Source organism: Lepisma saccharinum, chromosome 4 (assembly GCF_977018435.1).
Source record: "Lepisma saccharinum chromosome 4, izLepSacc3.1, whole genome shotgun sequence".
NCBI lineage: Eukaryota > Metazoa > Arthropoda > Insecta > Zygentoma > Lepismatidae > Lepisma > Lepisma saccharinum.
The window spans coordinates 45414996-45437199 of NC_139232.1; the positions used below are offsets into that span (position 1 = coordinate 45414996).

Here is a 22204-nt window from a genome sequence, read left to right on the forward strand (position 1 = left end):
GCACAAAAAGGCACATTTTGACATCCCGTTTTACTTTAAAAATCGGAATAGAGACTCAAAGAAGAAACTCTTCCAGCTAATATGTCCGGTCACTTTACCCTAAAGCCTTTGATCAGCATTGTTACCCTCAAATTTTTTTGATGCATGCAAGACTGCCATTTAAAGAATCTAGTTTCTAACAGCTAAATACTAAAAATGTTTATTTCGTCTACAAACATTATGTTCCTTTCCAAAATAAATCAAAGCACTACTTTGTGGTGCTAGTTACCTCATTTGTTTTATGGTCTTGGAAAATTGAACAATTTAAACACTGTTTAAAATGAGGGCAAGACGATTAAATGAAGGGTAGAGCTTATATTTCACAGGATTGTGCACATTTTTAAAATCTGTTAAAATCTACCTTGAAGAAATAGCCATTTTTTTTTCAAATTCCAAATTATTTTGCGAACATTGCTTCTTTTCTTGGCAGTACAAGGTAACGGAAATTTTATTTTTTAAAATTAAGAGCTATGTGGCCCATGTGTGTGTATGTGTAGTATGTAATATAGAAGTTGAACTTTGTACCCTCTTGCACCAAATCATAATGTTCTTGCGGTGCTGCTAATGAGAGTAAAACAATAATAATAATAATAAGTTTATCTCTTTGCATAGCTCTCAGCCACGAAAGTGCAACAGCCCTTTAATTGACAGGTATTTGCAATTTCCCGTATTATCTGGAAAGAATGAAGAAAATTCTGTTCTACATTTGATCAAAATATAGATTTTCTTTCACAATGTTACTAGTTGATATAGTAATTTGTAAGATGATGCATGAGAAGTAAAATGGCATGTGTTGAGTGTAGTGTTAGCCGTGCTAGCCGGAGCAAGAGATAAGCAAGGTATACAGGTGTGGGTCGGAGGACGTACTGATCCAGGCACTGGCATAGTGCAGCTTTGATTGCCTAGGTGGCAGCACCTTACACAACATTGAGAAAAGTAAATTGGTCAACACACTTTTTAATTTAAAATTTTCTAATGTAGTCTTTTAGTTTTATTGCTCCAATTTTGTGATGTACACAAATGCTACTACAGATTGATGCCTCAGTAGCAGTTTCAGATTATATAAGCTAATATGTTGGTTTCTTCATTTAAAAATGAAATGCTTATTTTGAAAATTGAATTTGTTTGACTAGAAAACGAATTCAAATGCTGTAACAGCATTTTTGTTTTTGTATTTCTACAGTTGACTATCTGGGTCAGGCTCAGGCCCCAGGCTTTCATCTGTAAATGGGCCTCCACTTGGAAAATATTACTGTGGAATGGCCCACTAGATGAAAAGCAAGATATTTGAAATGTGAAAATATTTTAAAACATGTAACATAATTTAGCCTAAAAGCTGTAAGTGAAATTTGTTCTCCATGCCTCTGCGTAGATATAAACAAATTCGAGTATTTAACAAAATGTAAATAAAATATATTAAACTACAAATTTGTAATGGTCATCATAATTTGTGATTTGATTTATTCTGAGAAATATAAAACTTACATGACAATACAGTAACAAGACAATGTTTTCAGACTCTGTAAGTAGTATCCGAGAAAATATTCCAGCATTCTTCAGCGTTTCTTCATAATGTTGTAATTGGCCAGTGTGATAGCTCATGATGACCAGTAGTTTGCTAAGAAATTCCTTTGTAATGGTTGGTAAAGTTTTCCCACACTAGCTGTTGTGTCGACAGTAAGCGGAATTAAGAAAGTGTGTTGAATATTATTCAGAGGGCAGATCAGTGCAGTCTTCCATCTACACGTCAAGAATATCTCTTTGGGAATGAATTGCTAGCTCAGTGGCATCTTCTTCCAATTCGTCACCAGCTGATACGTGTCATTTCAACTCCAGCTGTTCTTCTGGTGATGCTAGAAATCCTATCAGGAGCTTGATGGCAGCATGCCTCAGTGCTTGGTCACAGGTCACTGACGCCTGTGGTTAGCCATTCGTCTCGATGTATGGACCATCCTTAGCATCCATTGTGTACATTCTTCACGTTCAACGCCGTTTCTGCATTTAATGATGCTCAAACTAATTATGACGCCAGATTTCCTGGCAGTTTAGGATTAATGATGCTCAAACTAATCATGATGCCTACTTTTCTTGGCGTTTTTGCATTAATGATGCTTAAACTGATGAGTCTTCATCACCCCAACATGTGCATACCATTTGACTTAATTTGTCAACGATGTTGGTACTTGTCACCATAGAAGCTCAATGTAATTGTTGAGGCATTGTTGGCAAACATTGTTACCCTGTCTCTAGATCACCAGTTTTAAAGTAACAGTCACAGAAAATAAAAAATGTAAATTGTGTACAGTACATTGATATTGGAAAAACTGCAAAAAGCGGTAATCCCAAAATAAATAAATAAAATCAACTTGATGTGATATGCATCTTCTCAATACCTCCATAATTATTACATGATAGCTTCTTTTTTTATATATGATACTTTTTCTCCATTTGTATGGCATTCCTTCTTCCATATTTTTATGTATCAGTTTATATAGTGTGTTCATTAGTTCTTCTTCTCTTCTAGCTTCGTTATACGAGGGTCACTATTTATATTTTGAGCCTAACAATGAAAAAACAGGAATTTGACATTGAAAACTGCTTTATTGTTTTTCGAAGTATTCTCCTTTATGGTCAATACACTTTTGCATTCGTTCGAACCATTTGTCAAAGCAGTTTTTCCAATCTTCTTGAGACACCTCCATAATATGGTTTTTAAACGCATCAACGGCGTCTTCCGCCGACGAAAATCGTTGTCCACGCAATTTATTCTTGACATTCGAGAACAAGAAGAAGTCATTGGGTGCCAAATCAGGACTGTACGGTGGATGACCCATCAATTCGATTTTTTGACTGTTCATAAAGTCGGTTGTTAGACGAGATGTGTGACAGCTGGCATTGTCTTGATGAAGAATGATCCGACGGCGTTTGTTTGTTTTCCGTATTCAGGGTGGCGACAGACCTGGAAAACCGGGAAAAGTCAGGGAATTTCAGGTTTCAAAAAAAGTCAGGGAAATGTCAGGGAATTTCGTCTTCATTGACTTCGAACACTCTTTTGACGAAAATTGTTATAACTTGGGCACTATCGGAGCAATCTACTTCGGATAACTTTTGTTTTTCAGCTAAAACATCAGCGCATACAACGGTGTACAATTTAGAACACCGGACCGAGGAAGGGGGCTTTGGGGGGGGGGGCATGACCCCCGAATTTCAATGCAAAAAACAAAAATCTGGAGTTTGCTCCCTCTTCTCTTACTATTTTTGGGAGAAGGCGCGAACTTTAGTATTCTTTTCAAAGAATGGACATTTGTCAAGAGAGTGAAACATGTTTCATGTTCTTGGGTGCCATACAAGTTGAATAATGAGCCAAAATGTGATTTTTTTTTTTTACGAAAAATAGGTAATTTGCATTTTTGGAGGAAAATTGTTATAACTCTGGCAGTAAGGGAGCAATCTACTTCGGATATGTTTTGTTTTGCAGATAAAACATCATAGCATGCAACTGTGTACAATTCAGAACGCCGTACCGAGGAAGGGGGGTTTGGGGGTTGCGACCCCCGAATTTCAATTGAGAAAACAAAAATCTGGAGTTTGCTACATTCTTTTCAAAGAATGGACATTTCTCAAGAGAATGAAACATGTTTCATGTTCCTGGGTGCCATACAAGTTGAATAATGAGCCAAAATGTGAAACTCTGTTCGGAAATGTGGCATGGATATGTTGCGGAGAGGGGGGACGTTGGTCATCAATATGAATTTCCCAGGCTTGCTCCAGACTGTGTCATAGTTTCCACCCAAACATAAGAGTATGAAGGTCCAAGAAGCACATACATTTTGTAATCAGCACCATGATACCATATGGTGTAATCCGTCCAGTATGACCTTACTCTGATGATACCATATGGTTGGTATCATCGGCGGAGTAAAGGTTAAGCCTCTAAATATTACGTGGAAAATGCATTGAATTATCATTTTTTCTTGTCCGTATGGGAGTAGTAAGGGGACTTGTAAAGTGTCGCCGTTCGATAGTTGTCGGACGTCGTAGTAAGGCATTTTGTTGGGCAAACTGAAAGAACATGGAAACAAATATGTTCCATTGATACATACGATTTTTGTCGAATATCGCCACCCAACAAAGTATCTCACTACAACATGCGACAGAAATTGCATGGACTGCAACATCGAACAAAAATCGCATGCATAAACAAGAAGAGCTTTAGACTGCAAATATGCTGCTGAAATTTTATTACTCTTCTGGCTCACTTCACCTTTTTGAATGTAGCAGTCCTTACAAAGGCTTTCTTTTATCATCCTGACGTATTACTGGTTTCGCAGAAGTTAACATACGTTTACAATGACATTGCACTATTCTTAGATATCAAGAAGAATCCAACCAAATGGAATATATATTGAATACTATCACAAAGAAGTGAAACATACATGTGCATTGGTGAACGTTATAAAAATTGGCTAGTGCATGCTCCCAACCTCAAATTTACTGCAACACTAGTATTCCAATGAAATGAACGCCACTCTCTGTCCTGTCTGTTTACTCTCGTGAGAGATGGTCATTTATCTCTCACTGAGTGAAGTTATTGTCTAATAGCTATTATGAAATAAAATACTAATAATAAATACGTAAATATTTTAATATCATATTTACTCGAATCATTCAAAGATAACTGCAAATCACTTCCTTCAAGAATTGACTTTTCTCTGCCAGCCCTGCTAAATTATCAGTTTCCATCTACTGATTTATACGAGGGGTGGTCAGAAAGTAATTTCCAATTAGTAGGTACATTGATTTTTTGCAAACGCCAAAACCGTGAAAAATGGTAATTGCTGCGAAATTATGTTTAGGAATGTGCAGTGATGTCTGGACACATTTTTCGCCCGTTCGAAATATCGAAATAATGCGAATTTGGCAAAGAATGCGAATTGTTGGGGGTTTTTAGCGATTTTTTTTAAAGAAATGTCCTAAAACAACGAAAAATTCCATGAAATCCAACATCCTTGTCTTTTCTAGGCCATGTTTGAGTACATAGAACATGCACGTTTTCCAACATTTTACTCAAGAGTAAACTATAGAGTTCTACTTATGTGGAATAATTCCGACAGCCACATTAATTCATTTATCTCCCACGATTTTTTCAACTTCTATCAAAACCATTTGCATCACAGAGCAAAGTGTCAGGGTTCTAACAGGAGATCGAGTGCGTATGTACCGTTACACGGGAGCCACATCTTCGTATTTGCTGCACGAGATATGTTTTGAATTACCGAGCTAAGTGCGCACTATCGGCATTTGTCGAGCGAGTTATAATGGAGCTCAGTCGTTAGGGCATCTGGCTACTATGCGAGAGACCCGGGTTCGATCCCCTGCAGGGGAGAACCGGGATGTTTTGCACCTATTCAAACTGTTCTGGTGCCCACCCAGCATCATATGGAACTGATACCTTGAGGAAACTTTGAGGAATAAAGGTAGCCAGGAGTGTGGTGCTGATCACATCACCCCCACCTTCAGCCGTGATCAAGAAAGTGTGGGGCCCTAACTCCACACCAAAATTCCATTATCTAAAATCCTTACCTTAAAATTAATAAAGGGATATGGAAAATAACTTTCCCAAAATAACTTTCAAGATATCAAACTCTCGCGAAGAGGCGTAAGCCATGTGACTTACAATTTGAAACAGTAGTTTAAAAACACCATGAAGGTATAATTTCAGATATTTGCCAGAAAATGCGCTAAAATGAAAATGTGAATTTTGGGAAAAATAACACCGTATAGTAAAAAATAAAAAAATAAGAAAATACACCAATTTGATAAAGAAAAAAATACAAATTATCAAGGTCCCTACCGATTAGGCATAAATAAAACAAGAATATCAGTCATAATTTATTGCATTAGTAACAGTGAGTCCTTACCTAATTTTCGGCACAATCACCACCGTTGTTCTGGCATGTGTCGTAGCATGACACTAAATTTTGTATGCCCATGGTATATATGTCTGACATCAAAGACTGGAACTATCTCTACCGCAGTGTATCTGTCAAATCCTTGCCCTGCCAGAAACCTCTTCAGTTAAACAAAGAGATAAAAGTCTGTACATTCAAGGCCAGGGTTGTATAGGGAGTGGTCTAAGATCTCTCACCTGAAGTGATGCAAAGGGCCCATGTGTACTCAGCTGTATGGGGTTGTGCACATTCGATTGGCCTTTCGTGAATTGTCTGCACCATCGTCTGACCATACTATCACCCACGACGTCCGGTCTGCACAACTCACACGATTGCTGGTGGCTCTGTGCCAAATTCTGAGCGTGCAATGTAGGCTACATCGCAGTCGGTGGAAGACTTTATGAGAGCTGCAATCTTTAACCTAGAACTGTCCTAAACCAGCTACATTGCAACTGTACCAGATTACAGCTACATGCCACTTCTTCCTGCCTGCATGTGTGTGTGTCGCTCTCCGACCACTAGTGCTGCGTATAGGCACCATTGGAGCTTTTTTCAGGATGCCCCTCGTATATGAACTTTCAGAAGCTTTTATTATTAGAGTGTTCCTGTTTTCCTGTTTTAATGTGTTGGTTAGCTAAATCAGGTACCTATACAATGCAATTCTATAAATTCCTTGCATTAAATTTCTAATACTTACATACGCTTTTCGTCAGCATTAATGGTATAACTGCATGTTGTCAGTTTCACATTACTTCACTTGGATATACTGTACTGAAGCAGAAATCCCATTGATAATGTAAGGAAATATGACACTTTCTTTTGTTCGATTCAATTGTTTCACTTATATGCAAGAGTTAAGTTGTTTGCTTTACAGAGAAGAGAGAAGTAGCTTTATGCATTGAAAAATGAGTCCGCACTCATAATGTTTGCAAGCAGAGGGTTCCAAACCTCAGTGGAAATATCAACATATAATACCGAGAATGTATAAGGAGACTGATAAATTACAAATTGTATTTCTTAATCAATCACTCTTCACTCTTGTCTCATTTAGTCGTAACTTTAAAAATAATCAAGTATTTTATTTTAAACTTACTGCGTATGACAAAATTCCATAATCCTTCCTTAGCTTGTGAATTGTAATAATTTTCCAAATTCACTATTTTGCAGTTTGAATTCAAATCATAGAGAATAGAGAAATTAAGTCAATTTCATAGAAGAAAATATTGGTACTTAGCAAAACCATACGTGGATCTGTATGAGTTTATTATTCCCATTTGCAAAAACATCGATTTAGTTTAGTTTGTAATTGTCAGGGAAAAATGTAAATTTTGTCCTGGAAAACCTGGAAAAGTCAGGGAATTTCATTTCTGCTTGTTTGTAGCCACCCTGGTATTTGACCGAAGACCTCTGGCAAACAAATTGTTATGTACCGTTCTACGTTCCTCTAAAGGCACAGTTGCCACATGACCAGTTTTCCCGAAAAAACAGGCGACCATTTGTTTCGATGTGCTTCGAGCGCGAACAACTTTTGTTGGATTGGGTTCATCTTGAAACACCCATACAGTCGACTGCTGTTTACGTTCCGGCTCATATGCATATATCCATGATTCGTCACCTGTTACAATCTTATATACGTCTTTTGATGCACCACAATTGTATTTATTGAGCATTTGTTTGCACCAATTGACGCGAGCGTCTTTTTGAGTTTTTGTCAAATTGTGTGGGATCCAACGAGAACATACCTTTCTCACAGCTAAATGATCATGTAATGTTTTATATATGCTGGTGGAACTAATGCCTATGGTTGCCTCAATCTCACAGTATGTCACATGACGATGTTGCAGTATTAGGTTTTGCACAGCATCAATGTTTTCTTGAACAACAACTGATTTTGGACGACCTTCGCGAATCTCGTCGGTGAGCAAATGGCGGCCACGATTAAATTCATTATACCAGCGTTTCACAGTGGCAAAGGATGGGTCTTCATCGCCAAATGTGGAAGTAAGTTGATCGATGCACTCTTGTCTTGATAATCCACGTCGAAAATCGTAAAAAATCATCGCACAAAAATGTTCACGAGTTAATTCCATTTTATTGTTGTCGCGCAATCTCCAAGGCAACATAAACAACACAAATTAAGCTATTGACAAAACATTTGAAGTACGTTATGGTCAATAATGCCAGATGATTCCGTGCAAACGTCAAATCGCACCTAACTTCAATCAGTGTTGCCAAGGCTCAAAATATAAATAGTGACCCTCGTATGCTTCTTGTCTGTTTCTAGCAGTTGCAAAACATCATCGCCTTGCACTGGCGGACACAGAATTTTTTTGGGGGAGGGGCAGAATTGTAAAGGTGGATAGTACATTGCTGCGTTCTAGGGAGATTGAGATACATACTAATATATTTCGTATATCTAGAGCTTTTCACTCTCGAAAACCATAATCGAAGGTTATTTTAATGGGTATTTGCACTTATCACTGTGTTTTCCCAAATTTTTTACTGCTTTAATTTGAAAATTTTGATTTTTCTGAAAATTTCAGCATGGGGTGGGGGGCTCTAGCCCCTTAAGCTCCCCCTCTGTATACAATAGTGTTGCCTTGTAATCAAGGGGTCCCGTGGAGGTACATAGTGGTTTGGATCCCACTTTAAACTGCAGGTCCAGCCCCAATTAACCTTTCTGTGCATGCAGAAAGTGAACTTAAAAACGAACTCAATCTCTCAGTAACATTTAGAAAAGATATTAAATAAAGAATATAAGTCAAGAACAGACTTAAATTGCAAAATAAACGTGTAAAATAGTTAATGAGAAACTGGAGATTGTGGAAGAAGGACAGAACCACGCCACACCAGTAAGCAGAACATTGTTCAACAGGGGGTAGAAGAGCTAAGGAGGATGGAAGCAGTGAAAGAGGTTGCAAACACAAATTTGGAAGTAGGGAAGTTGAGGAGAAGGACTTCAGACATTGCAGTGGCAGGGCGTGACTTTTTCAAAAGTGTTATCAGCCATCAGTATTACAATTATGCCTGCTAGACATTATCACCCCCCCTCCAGAAAAAAAGTCTTCAATCTATATTTTTGTTCATCTTGTTCCTTATTTGCAATATGCACTGTGATTTAGCCACAAACACTCCTAGAAAGAACTACCACTCATGAAACAGAAAATCCAATAAAATAGTGGTGGACCCTTGTCAATTCTTCATCTGTCTCTGTTTCTTTGCAATTAGGTGCAAAGGTGAAGAAGAACCACACTTTTCTCGGGTCAGTTTGACATTTGTGTGGTAAGCAGACGACATAACTCCTCTCCTCCAGTGACAGTCAATGTAGAAGAGAAGCCCAGCTGCACGTACTCAGGGTGGCTACTCACCGGGAATTCCTTGAATTCTGGGAATTATGCGTGAATTATTGGCTCCGGGAATTATGCCTGAATTCTAATTTGAATTTTTCTTCATAGACGTGAAAAATTACAACTTTTTCTAATCCAAATCCTATTCACATTTTATGCAAATAAAAATTATTTCCGTAAAATTTTCTTGCTTGCTTCGCTCGCAATTCCTGCTTTTCTTAGTCTTATCCAGTTTATAACCATAGCTAGGAGGCGGCGGGAGTTAGCCCTGGGCGCTGAACTATCTAAATGAAAAATGTTGTAAAATTGATTGATTGAATTGTGGTTTTAAGTCCACTTTATGCACAGAAAGGCTAATCGGGACTGGACCTACAGTTTGAAGTGGGATCCGAACTACTGTGTTGTGGGGAGAAAAAATAATTGAAATAGTTTGTTCGAACACAAATGCTTTAGCACCAACTTGTACCCCCTTTTTGCATAATTTACGAGGATAACAACATCTTTGATACTAGTACTACTACTACTAATAATAATAATAACAAAAATGTTGGTCCCGGCGGGTTTGAATCCTGGCTTGGGCATGGATATTTGTTACTGTCCATTCATCAATTTCATCATATCACTCATCCCTATCTTCGCAAATTAGCCAAACGTGGCACAATAAGCGAAGTAAAATAAAACAAATCAATAATATAAATGTTATAATAATATTATTATTAACACTATTATTATTAGTATTAGTACGTTTATCCTGGCACTTTCTCCCCGCCTGCTCAGACAAAAATTCGTGGTTGCGCCTCTGATTGTAAATAGAAACGCAGCACCTTAAATTAAATATTTTAATTATATTATGTATACCGTTTAATTGAATTATAATTTTTGGATGTTGGAATCACATAGACCCTTTCTATTATTAAGATATTTGTGTGTGGATGTTGAGAGGTGGTAATACGTAAGTTTGAAATAGAGAATACATCTGCTTGAATTTTTGGAAAGTTTGCCTTGAAAACCGGGAAGTATACTTGAATTTTATCATGGTCCTAGAGTAGCCTCCCTGGTACTACTGTTGCCAACTTAGTATTTTGGAACAAGATTTGTCCAAATCACGAATCGCACCAAGGAACTATATTTTTGTCTAATACCTAACTGGTCTCATTTGTAGTTAAATCCAGCCTTGGCTTTGCAATCTACCTGTAGTTGCTTCACAGAAATAGTATCCCCATTGTAGGTGTGATTTAGCTCTTTTCTGCCAATCCAATGTGATAACACTGGCCTGTGTCCGGGAGGCCTCACAGGTAACTGGGCCCCTAAACAGGCATATGAATAACCCCAGAGCACACTTGCCCCAAAGTCTTTCCCCGCTCTTCCCTTGCAATGTCGCCTTCTCCTCTTGTTACCTCTTGAGGGTAGCGGTACGGCCTCCCTCTTCTCTTCTGTCGGCTGCAGAAGAAAAATGTCCTCTGCAATATCTACTCGACAACAATGCTATTGGTTAACGTATTTAACAATGTTGTAATTTTATTGAAGCAACTTTTTAATTCTTTTTCCGTTACCTGCGGTAACACCGGTTACATGCACGCCACACCTTTGAGACATTGATACATGGAGGAGTGACAACAATGGTTTAGACGAGGAATGTAACAAAGCTAGAAACAGGAAATACCTAGCACTAACAGAGAGGGATAGAAACGAAGCACAAGGAAGATGTGGCATGCATAAAAATATTTATAAATGCCATAAATGATTAGAAGATGCAATATATGATATCATGAAGTTGTTTATGCAAATTTGAAATTCTTATGCAATTAACCATTTTTCGTAGATTACTGTATTCCGTAACATATGTGACTTGTGTTTGTAGATGCATTTCTAGTCTGAGTATGGGAAATGGCAAATGTAAACTCCACACCTTAAATTAAATATATATATATATTGTTCAATTGAATTGAATTATATTTTTAATATATTTGTGTGTGTGTTGAGGGTAGTAGGGGCGGGGAGAGTCGATGTAAGGTTGAAATTGGGAAAACATCTGCTTCTACCCTTGAATTTTTGGAACGTTCGCCTTGAAAACCAGGAATTATACTTTAATTTTATCATGGTCCTAGAGTGGCCATCCTATGCTTTACAATATTAATAAGTATAGGTAAAAGTTGATTCAAATTTACTTCCTTGATTGCAGTTCCAGTATTCAGTTATCCTGCATAATTTTCAAAATATTGGAAAATTTTTGTATTTCAATTGATTTTGATGAGTATTGATGCAGAAGTTTCATATTTATGCCAGAACTTGCAGGGCTTGTTACCCTATAGCCTTCATGAAAACTACTTTTTTTTATTTAGTTATGTGTATAGCCCAGGCATGCATAGTCATGACTACCACAAAGGTATTGGCAGTGTTTTTTTTTTTTTTAATAAAAAGAAGTTTTGTGGTACTCAAGATTTGACTTGATATAGTATCCATTACTATTGTTATGCTATGTTATTGTTACTTTTGCTATTGCTATCAGCCTTTATTATATTAGTGTATTTGTTTATAAGCTAATACATATATAAATAGCCTGTAATTTAGTTCATTTTCTTACCATTTTTATGAATATAACCATGATTATTATGGTCTGGTTTTGTAAAGCAAAAGTCTAAATATGCAGTTCCTTCATTGTATTTACGTAGCTTCCAGTCTGGTTGCTGAGTTTATTCCATGGTGAACTTTTGATCTTACCACTGAAGTTCCTTGGTGTGAGTCCCCTCCTGGGCATAGGTGTTATTTGTGAGTGTCACCTCATCAGTTTCATCTAGACATAACTTACCCTTGTCGTCGCAATGAGCTAAAAGTAGCAAAAAAGTGACATCAAGTAGCAAAATATACAAATGCATTTACATAGTTATAAAATTTAATTAAGGAGGTTAATTAATAATTCGTGTTCTTCAACATTTGTAATTTTACATCAGTTATCAGAATTTTATATTAGCACTTTCACCATAAAAAAAAGTTGGTTTTAAGTCCACGTTATGCACACACACAGGCTAATTGGGACTGGACCTACAGTTTAAAGTGTGATCCGAACCACTCTATGCCTGTACCGGGAAGGTGAAAACTTTACCACTATGCCATCAGGAAGGCCCATATTTTATCCATATCAACAAAAATGTCATATCAGTCCATCCCTACTTTTAAGTAATTATTTCACTTAAATTGTCTTCTACAATTCAACTGAATGAAAATCAGCAGATTTTTTCAAGAAATAGATAAGAATAGACAATAATAAATATTGTAGTATTAATACTTATATCGGAGCAACTTTCAAATTAATATCAGTTCATCAGTGCTGGAATCATTGCATTCTGTCTTTACTTATGGTGCTTCTTGCAAAATTTCTGCTTTTAAGACGTTGCAGAAAACAGAGGCTTAAATATCTTCAGATTATTGATTTTATTACAGAAATTGTTCATTGTGATAATAAACATGGGAAATTTGCATAAACGAGATGCACTGAAAACTAAGTAATGGTCTCTTAAACAAAAAAAGCAAAAAAAATAGTAATTTAACAACTACTTCTGATAAAAAAGTTAGTCTGTCTGTAATTGTTTTGTTTTTTTACAATAATGTGGATAATATTATTACAATTGAGGTACCAATATACAAAAAAAATCTATTACTCAGGGTGGCGACAGACCTGGAAAACCTGGAAAACCGGGAAAAGTCAGGGAATTTGAGGTGTCAAAAAAAGTCAGGGAAATGTCAGGGAATTTCGTCTTCATTGACTTCGAACACTCTTTTGACGAAAATTGTTATAACTCGGGCACTATGGGAGCAATCTACTTCGGATAACTTTTGTTTTGCAGATAAAACATCTGCGCATGCAACGGTGTACAATTTAGAACACCGGACCGAGGAAGGGGGGCTTGGGGGCACGTCACCCGAATTTCAATGGAAAAAACAAAAATCTGGAGTTTGCTCCCTCTTCTCCCACTATTTTGGGGAGAATGCGCGAACTTTAGTATTCTTTTCAAAGAATGGACATTTCTCAAGAGAATGAAACATGTTTTATGTTCGAGGGTGCCATACAAGTTGAATAATAAGCCAAAATGTGAAACTGTTTTTTTTTTTACGAAAAATAGGTAATTTGCATTTTTGGAGGAACATTGTTATAACTTGGGCACTATGGGAGCAATCTACTTCGGATATGTTTTTTTTTTTGCAGATAAAACATCATAGCATGCAACCGTGTACAATTCAGAACACCGAACCGAGGAAGGGGGGTTGGGGGGGTGCGACCTCCGAATTTCAATGGAAAAAAACAAAAATTTTGAGTTTGCTGCATTCTTTTCTAAGAATGGACATTTCTCAAGAGAATGAAACATGTTTCATGTTCTTTGGTGCCATACAAGTTGAATAATATGCCAAAATGTGATTTTTTTTTTTTTTTTTTTACAAAAAATAGGTAATTTGCATGTTTGGAGGAAAATTGTTATAACTCGGGTACTATGGGAGCAATCTACTTCGGACAAGTTTTGGTTTGCAGCTAAAACATCGTAGCATACAACCGTGTACAACTCAGAACACCGAACCGAGGAAGGGGGTTTTGGGGGGGGTGACCACCGAATTTCAATGAAAAAAAAAACAACATAAAAATCTGGAGTTTACCTCCTCTTCTCCCGCTATTTTGGGGAGACGGCGCAAACCTTAGTATTCTCTTCAAAGAATGGACGTTTCCAAAGAGATTGAAACATGTTTCATGAATAATGAGCCAAAATGTGAAACTCTGTTCGGAAATGTGGCATGGATATGTTGCGGAGAGGGGGGAGGTTGGTCATCAATATGAATTTCCCAGGCTTACTCCAGACCTGTGTCAGAGTTTCCACCCAAACATAAGAGTATGAAGGTCCAAAAAGCACATTCATTTCGTAATCAGCACCATGATACCATATGGTATCATCGGGCCAGTACGACCTGACTCTGATGATACCAACCATATGGTTTCATCGGAGGAGTAAAGGTTAAGCCTCTAAATATTACGTGGAAAATGCATTGAATTACCATTTTTTCTTGTCCGTATGGGAGTAGTAAGGGGACTTGTCAACAGATGGAGGGGATAAGAGCGGGTGGCGCCGTCCGATAGTTGTCGGACGTCGTAGTAAGGTATTTTGTTGGGCGAACTGAAGGAACATGGAAACAAATATGTTCCATTGATACATACGATTTTTATCGAATATCGCCACCCGACAAAGTATCTCACTACAACATGCGAAAGAAATTGCATGGACTGCAATATCCAACAAAAATCGCATGCATAAACAAGAAGAGCTTTAGACTTCAAATATGCTGCTGGAATTTTATTACTCTTCTGGCTCACTTCATCTTAATGAATGTAGCAGTGCTTACGAAGGTTTTCTTTTATCATCCTGACGTATTGCTGGTTTCGCACAAGTTAACATACGTTTAGAATGACATTGCAATATTCTTAGATATCAAGAAGAATCCAACCAAACGGGATATATTGAATACTATCACGAAAAAGTGAAACATAAATCTGCATTGGTGAACGTTATAAAATTTGGCAAGTGCATGCTCCCAACCTCATATTTACTGCAACACTAGTATTGCAATGAAATTAACGCCACTCTCTGTCCTGTCTGTTTAATCTCGTGAGAGATGGTCTTAAATCTCTCACTGAGTGAAGTTAATGTCCAATATTATGAAATAAAATACTAATAATAAGTACGTAAATATTTTAATATCATATGTACTCGAATCATTCAATCATAACAGCAAATCACTTCCTTCAAGAATTGACTTTTCTCTGCCAGCCCTGCTAAATTTTCACTTTCCACCTACTGATTTATACGAGGGGTGGCCAGAAAGTAATTTCCAATTAGTAGGTACATTGATTTTTCGCAAACGCCAAAACGTGAAAAATGGTAATTGCTGCGAAATTATGTTTAGGAATGTGCAGTGATGTCTGGACACATTTTTCGCCTGTTCGAAATATCGAAATAATGCGAATTTGGCAAAAAATGGGAATTGTTGGCATTGTTAGCGATTCTTTTAAAGAAATGTCCTAAAACAACGAAAAATTCCATGAAATCCAACATCCTTGTCTTTTCTAGGCCATGTTTGTGTACGTAGAACCTGCAAGTTTTCCAACATTTTACTCAAGAGTAAACTATAGAGTTATACGTACATGGAATAATTCCGACAGCCACATTAAATAATTTATTTCCCACGATTTTTTCAACTTCTATCAAAACCATTTGCATCACAGAGCAAAGTGGCAGGGTTCTAACAGGAGATCGAGTGAGTATCTACCGTCACACGGGAGCCAAATCTTCGTATTTGTCGCACGAGATATGTTTTGAATTACCAAGCTAAGTGCGCACTATTGGCATTTGTCGAGCGAGTAATAATGGAGCTCAGTCGTTAGGGCATCTGACTACTATGCGAGAGACCCGGGGTCGATCCCCTGCGGGGGAGAACCGGGATGTTTTCCACCTATTCAAACTGCTCCGGCGCCCACCCAGCATCATATGAAGCTGGTACCTTGAGGAAACTTTGAGGGATAAGGGTAGCCAGGAGTGTGGTGCTGATCACATCACCCCCACCTTTAGCCGTGATCAAGAAAGTGTGGGGCCCTAACTCCACACCAAAATTCCATTATCTAAATTCCTTACCTTAAAATTAATAAAGGGGTATGGAAAATAACTTTCCCAAAATAACTTTCAAGATAAGGCGTAAGCCATGTGACTTACAATTTGAAACAATAGTTTAAAAACACCATGAAGGTATAATTTCAGATATTTTCCAGAAAATGCGCTAAAATGAAAATGTGAATTTTGGGAAAAATAACACCGTATAGTTTAAAATAAAAAAGTACACCAATTTAAAAAAAAAATCAAAATATCAAGGTCCCTACCGATTAGGCATAAATAAAACAAGAATATCAGTTGTAATTTATTGCGTTTGTAACAGTGAGTCCTAACCTAATTGTCGGCATAATCAACACCGTTGTTCTGGCATTTGTCGTAGCATGGCACTAAATTTTGTATGCCCATGGTATATGTGTCTGACAGCAAAGACTGGAACTATCTCTACCGCAGTGTAGCTGTCAAATCCTTGCCCTGCCAGAAACCTCTTCAGTTAAACGAAGAGATGAAAGTTGGCACATTCAAGGCCAGATCTGTACAGGGAGTGGACTAAGATCTCTCACCTGAAGTGATGCAAAGGGCCTGTGTGTACTCAGCTGTATGGGGTTGTGCACATTCGATTGGCCTTCCGTGAATTGTCTGCACCATCGTCTGACCATACTATCACTCACGACGTCCGATCTGAACAACTCACACGATTGCTGGTGGCTCTGTGCAAATTCTGAGCATGCAATGTAGGCTACCTCGCAGTCGGGGATAGACTTTATGAGAGCTGCAATCTTTCACCTAGAACTGTCCTAAACCGGCTTCATTGGAACTGTACCAGATTACAGCTACATGCCAGTTCTTCCTGCCAGCATGTGTGTGTGTCGCTCTCCGACCACTAGTGCTGCGTATAGGCACCATTGGAGCTTTTTCAGGATACCCCTCGTATATGAACTTTCAGAAGCTTTTATTATTAGAGTGTTCCTGTTTTAATGTGTTGGTTTGCTAATTCAGGTTCCTATACAATGCAATTCTATAAATTCCTTGCGTTAAATTTCTAATACTTACATACCCTTTTCGTCAGGATTAATGGTATAACTGCATGTTGTCAGTTTCACAGTACTTCACTTGGATATACTGTACTGAAGCAGAAATCCCATTGATAATGTAAGGAAATATGACTCTTTTGTACAATTCAATTGTTTCACTTATATGCAAGAGTTAAGTTTTTTGCTTTAGAGACAAGAGAGAAGTAGCTTTATGCATTGAAAAATGAGTCCGCACTCATAGTTTTTGCAAGCAGAGGGTTCCAAGCCTCAGTGGAAATATCAACATATAATACCGAGAATGTATAAGGAGACTGATAAATTACAAAATGTATTTCTTAATCAATCACTCTTATCTCATTTAGTCGTAACTTTAAAAATAATCAAGTATTTTATTTTAAACTTACTGCGTATGACAAAATTCCATAATCCTTCCTTAGCTTGTGAATTGTAATAATTTTCCAAATTCACTATTTTGCATGTTGAATTCAAATCATAGAGAATAGAGAAATTAAGACAATTTAATAGAAGATAATATTGGTATTTTGCAAAACCATACGTGGATCTGTATGAGTTTATTATTTCCATTTGCAAAAACATCGATTTAGTTTAGTTTCTAATTGTCAGGGAAAAATGTAAATTTTGTCCTGGAAAACCTGGAAAAGTCAGGGAATTTCATTTCTGCTTGTTTGTAGCCACCCTGATTACTACTCACAAAGTTGATTTTTTAAATTATAATTTTAGAAGTGAAGTAGGTTCATGTTATCTTTGCTTGAGATTCAGTAAAAATTTAGGTGTCCTACAAAAAATAGCCATAGCTATTGATATAGCTGGCATTGGATGCTTGAAAATATTCATCTATGTCACATGTTTTTTTTTAAAAATGTCTAATTTTATGTAGAAATTACTGTAACAATAAATTCTTAGTCGAGCTACATTTACAATTGATGTTTCTTTATTTTTCTTCATTTAGGCTTGTTGATGCTTTTCATAAAGCTGCAGCAGCATATACTGTATTAGGATCAAACAGGTGAGTAATCTACAAGAAAAGTTGTCATGTTATTTTATTTTTTGTGTGTTTTTGCAAGGTATGATTGACATTCTGGATAGTATGAGAACGAGGCACAAATAGTACTAATATTAAAGCATAAGGTTATAAAATAAGAGACTTTGCAGTCATTTTATGAAAAAGATAGAAGAAGAAGAAGAAGGTAAAACTACCATCTGCACAGAGCCTTATGACATGAAGGCATATGGGGGAAGGGGGTCTGTGGAGGTAGGATCACATTTATAATATCAGCCATTTGTGGAGGTGATGTGATGAGCACCATCCCTCCATGCAGTGGCATTGTTTGAAAAATTCCCATCTGAAATCCCCCACCCCTGTAATCGAATGTGGGTCTCATGTGCTGCAGTTGCATCCTACCAACTGAGATTCTCTATTGGCAGTGGCCAGTGTAGACATAGTGATTTATTGGTACAATTCCTGATGATTTTATCCATTCTTTTCTCTCTCTCTCTCTCTCTCTCTCTCTCCCTCTCTCCCTCTCCCTCTCTCTCTCTCTCTCTCTCTCTCTCTCTCTCTTTCTTTCTCCCTCCCTCCCTCCCTGAATCCCAGCCTGGGCATGGATATTTGTGAATGTCCATTCACCATATCATCACTCATCCCCATCTTTGCAAATTAACCCAAGTGGCACAAGAAGCGAAGTAAAATAAAGCAAATCAATCAATCATCTTGTGTATTTAGTCACCTCCCCTGCTAGGTTTAGCATCCCAAAACTTTCACTTTTGTAACCAGCTTGTTTATTCTGGTAGAAGAAAGCAAGATCGAGATGGGAAACAGGACGAGTTACTCTGCTGTTTTCAAATTTGAAGTTATGCCATACGCGCAGGAAAACTGCAACAGGGTCATGTCTTAAACATTTGACGTTGGTGAGGCAAGTGTAAGAGAATGATGGAAGGAAGAGGAAAAGCTGAAGATAGCTCCATCCAAGAATTGGGCTTTCGAGGGGAAGCAGCAGCTATACAATTACATTATGTACTTGCCATGCTTGGGATATGTGATTTCGACTGATGTGTTCATGTTCGAAGCCAGTAAAAGTTTTACACCACGGAAGCAGTTTTTAACAAAATTGTTTATGATGTTTTCCTGCAAACATTGAAACATGCATGAGCATAATTTATTTATGTCTGTTAATATAATATGTTATACACAGTGATACGGTGGAAACAAGAGTGGTTTCATGTTAGCTGTCAGAATTATTCCATTTACGACATGCACCACAGTTTTTTGGTGAAAAAATTTGCAAAGAGGTGCACGTTATACACACATAAATAAGGTAATGATTGTTCTTTTAGCCTAGTTTTAGTGTATTAGTAGTCTTACACATGAGTATCATTAGGGGTGGGACCAGGTCCAAGTTTTGGGAAGGTAATTTGTTGGAGAGTGGGAGGTTTGAGGTTGGAGAGGTCTTTCATTTTTATTGAACAAATTTGAGTGGAAGTCCTCATTTTAATTAATGTAAGGCAAGAATTGACACATTATATGTAATATCTCACAAAAAAAATGTACAGATTAAAGATAAATGTTTGTATTAGGCAAGATGCTTCTGATATAGTGAAATGTGAATGATAACTTGAGATTTTATTCAGTATTTAGAAGTCGTTACTTAGATCAATGAGGATTCATGAAGAGTCTGCTCCTGAGCACAGTGGAAAATAGCAGTCGAAGTTCCTTGGGTGGCTCATTTGTGTTCATATCAGTGGCATATACTGGGTTAAGAACCTGGGCTATCGCACCATATCATAGTGTTCAAATGGTCAAAAATTTGCTGGTGAGGGTGTTTCTGTTTTTTTTAACTCATTTGGGGTGGCGAGTTGAAGTGATGTGACTGTGATTAAAAATATATACCTCATAAATAAAACATGGAAATATACACTGTCAGTAAGGAAAGGATTTCAAGAATTTCATTCTTATTTGTATAAATGAGAGGCCCATATTGTGAAATATTATGTAGGCCTATATACGAGAATAAAAATAAAATTTCAACCTACCTATTTTCACGAATTTAAGTTCGGGTACTCCTTGTTGGCGCAGTAATAACGTTGTTGCCTTGAAACTAATGGGTCCCGGATTCGATGCATGGTGGTTTAGATACCATTTTAACTGTAGGTCTGATCCCCATTAGCTTATCTGTTCATAAGGTGGACATACAAGAAAAATCCACAACGATCTGGAGCTTATCGTCATTCGTAATCCGAAAAGACAGCTTGTTAATTATGTCCCTCATTTGAGTTCACTACACAACACACAGCACATATCATTCACAAAAATACAATCCACTCACTACTGTATTCAGACGCTGCCTCTAAATAAATTCCACGCACCAAGACAACTCGACGCGATCTAGACTAGAACTGGTCCTTGTCATTTCGGTAAACCATTCCCGCTCAGCCAACAATTTTCTACTCCCCACTGTATCTAGTTGTTTGAAGGTCAACGACCTCTTTTCCAACTCCTCTGCAAGCGTTCAATGATGTTCTTGTCCCTGTCACACGACACTTTCCCCTTTGGTCGCGATAATTTGGCTTCAAAATTCCCCATTCCTGGGCAGATTACTTGCTGGGAAAAATTGGTTTGCAACATTGACCCAGACTGTTGAGGAAGTTCAGAGGGTTTTTTCCCCGCCATATGCAACCCTGTTCTCTCTCCTGTAACAGTTTGACTCCACAATTCCCGGATCCTGGGGAAATTACATGGTGGGAAAAATTGGTTTGCAACATTGATCGGAGCCCTGTCAAGCTTACCCATCATCCCCGTGGAGTTGCCCGCCAGCTGGGCCAGACCATGGGGCCAGCCGTCTCGCGAATTCAAAGAAAGCAGGCAATGTTTCCAACTTCTAAGAAATCAGGTTCATCTTATTGAAATGAACAATTTTATGCACATTTTCTGATAGATATTTTTTCTGTATTTTATTTCCTGAGTCTGGGCTTCCCAGATAGCCCCGAATATATGCCTCTGGTTCATATCGTATGTACTTTTTGTCTTTTAAAGATGAGAATATGTATTTGCCAGCACATTGCGTGAGATTAAGTTGAGGAACACTTCAAAGTAGTTGTGTACCATGTAGTTGACATGTTTGCTATGCAGGATGTCAACAAATCATTTTTTATAATCCAGAGCTAACTTCTTGCTCCATTATATTTTATCTAATATAAGTCTGATACGTACCAGAAATACAGTTTAGACTGCTTTATACATAACTCAGTTCTGCTGAATTCTGTTTTGTATGTACGTGGGTGAATCAAAAAGTAAGTTACACCCCCCCTGTAAAAACAAACAAAACACATTATAAAGAAAAAATTATTGGACGAAAACGCATGAACATTTAACTTTTCTCGACATAGTCACTAAGGTATTCCAAGCACTTTTCGTATCGTGTGACCAGTTTTTCGATTCCTTGTGTGTAAAAATTCAGTCCAATTTCTTTGAACCACTTTGAGACTGCTTCCTGCACTTCCTCATCTGATGCGAAACGCTGACCCCCTAGGTCTTGTTTGAGAGGACCTAAAAGGTGATAGTCACAGGGTACCAAATCGGGGCTATAGGGAGGCTAAGACCACACTTCCCACTTGAATTTCTGCAGTAAATCCTGTGTGACACCAGCTGTATGGGGGGTAGAGTTGTCGTGAAGGAAGAACAACCCCATCACTCAATCTTCCGGGCCTTTGATCTTTAATGGCTTTTCTCAGCTTCTTTAAAGTCTCACAGTATGTTGCGGCATTGATTGTTGTTCCTCGGGGTAGATACTCATTGTAAACAACGCCTTCGGAATCGAAGAAGATCGTCAGCATGACCTTTCGAACCGTTGGACAGGTTTTGGCTTTTCTTGGTGGTGGCGAATCCTTGTGTCTCCATTCCATGGATGCCTCAGGAGTGTATTGGTGCACCCAGGACTCATCTCCTGTGATTATTTTGCCTAGAAACTGCGGACCATATGTGGAATAACGCTGAAGAAATGACAGCGCAGCATCAAAACGTTGATTTTTATGCCCGTCAGTTAACAAGCGCCGCACCCAGCGAGAGCACAGTTTACGATAACCTATCTGATCACGAATCAGCATAGACGCACTACCATAGGATATGTTCAGTTCACTTGCAATCTCTTTAATTTTCATGCGGCGGTTAGCAA

General features: G+C 37.8%; 1 protein-coding gene across 3 annotated transcripts in view; it reads left to right on the forward strand.

Moving 5' to 3' along the window:
• Positions 1-22204, forward strand: part of LOC145986437 (deoxynucleoside triphosphate triphosphohydrolase SAMHD1-like) — a 130056-nt gene that overhangs the window by 66010 nt on the left and 41842 nt on the right. For all 3 annotated transcript variants that reach the window (XM_083120454.1, XM_083120455.1, XM_083120453.1), the window contains exon 7: positions 17986-18042. In XM_083120454.1, coding sequence (XP_082976580.1) covers positions 17986-18042 — 57 coding nt within the window. The remainder of the gene's footprint in view (positions 1-17985; positions 18043-22204) is intronic.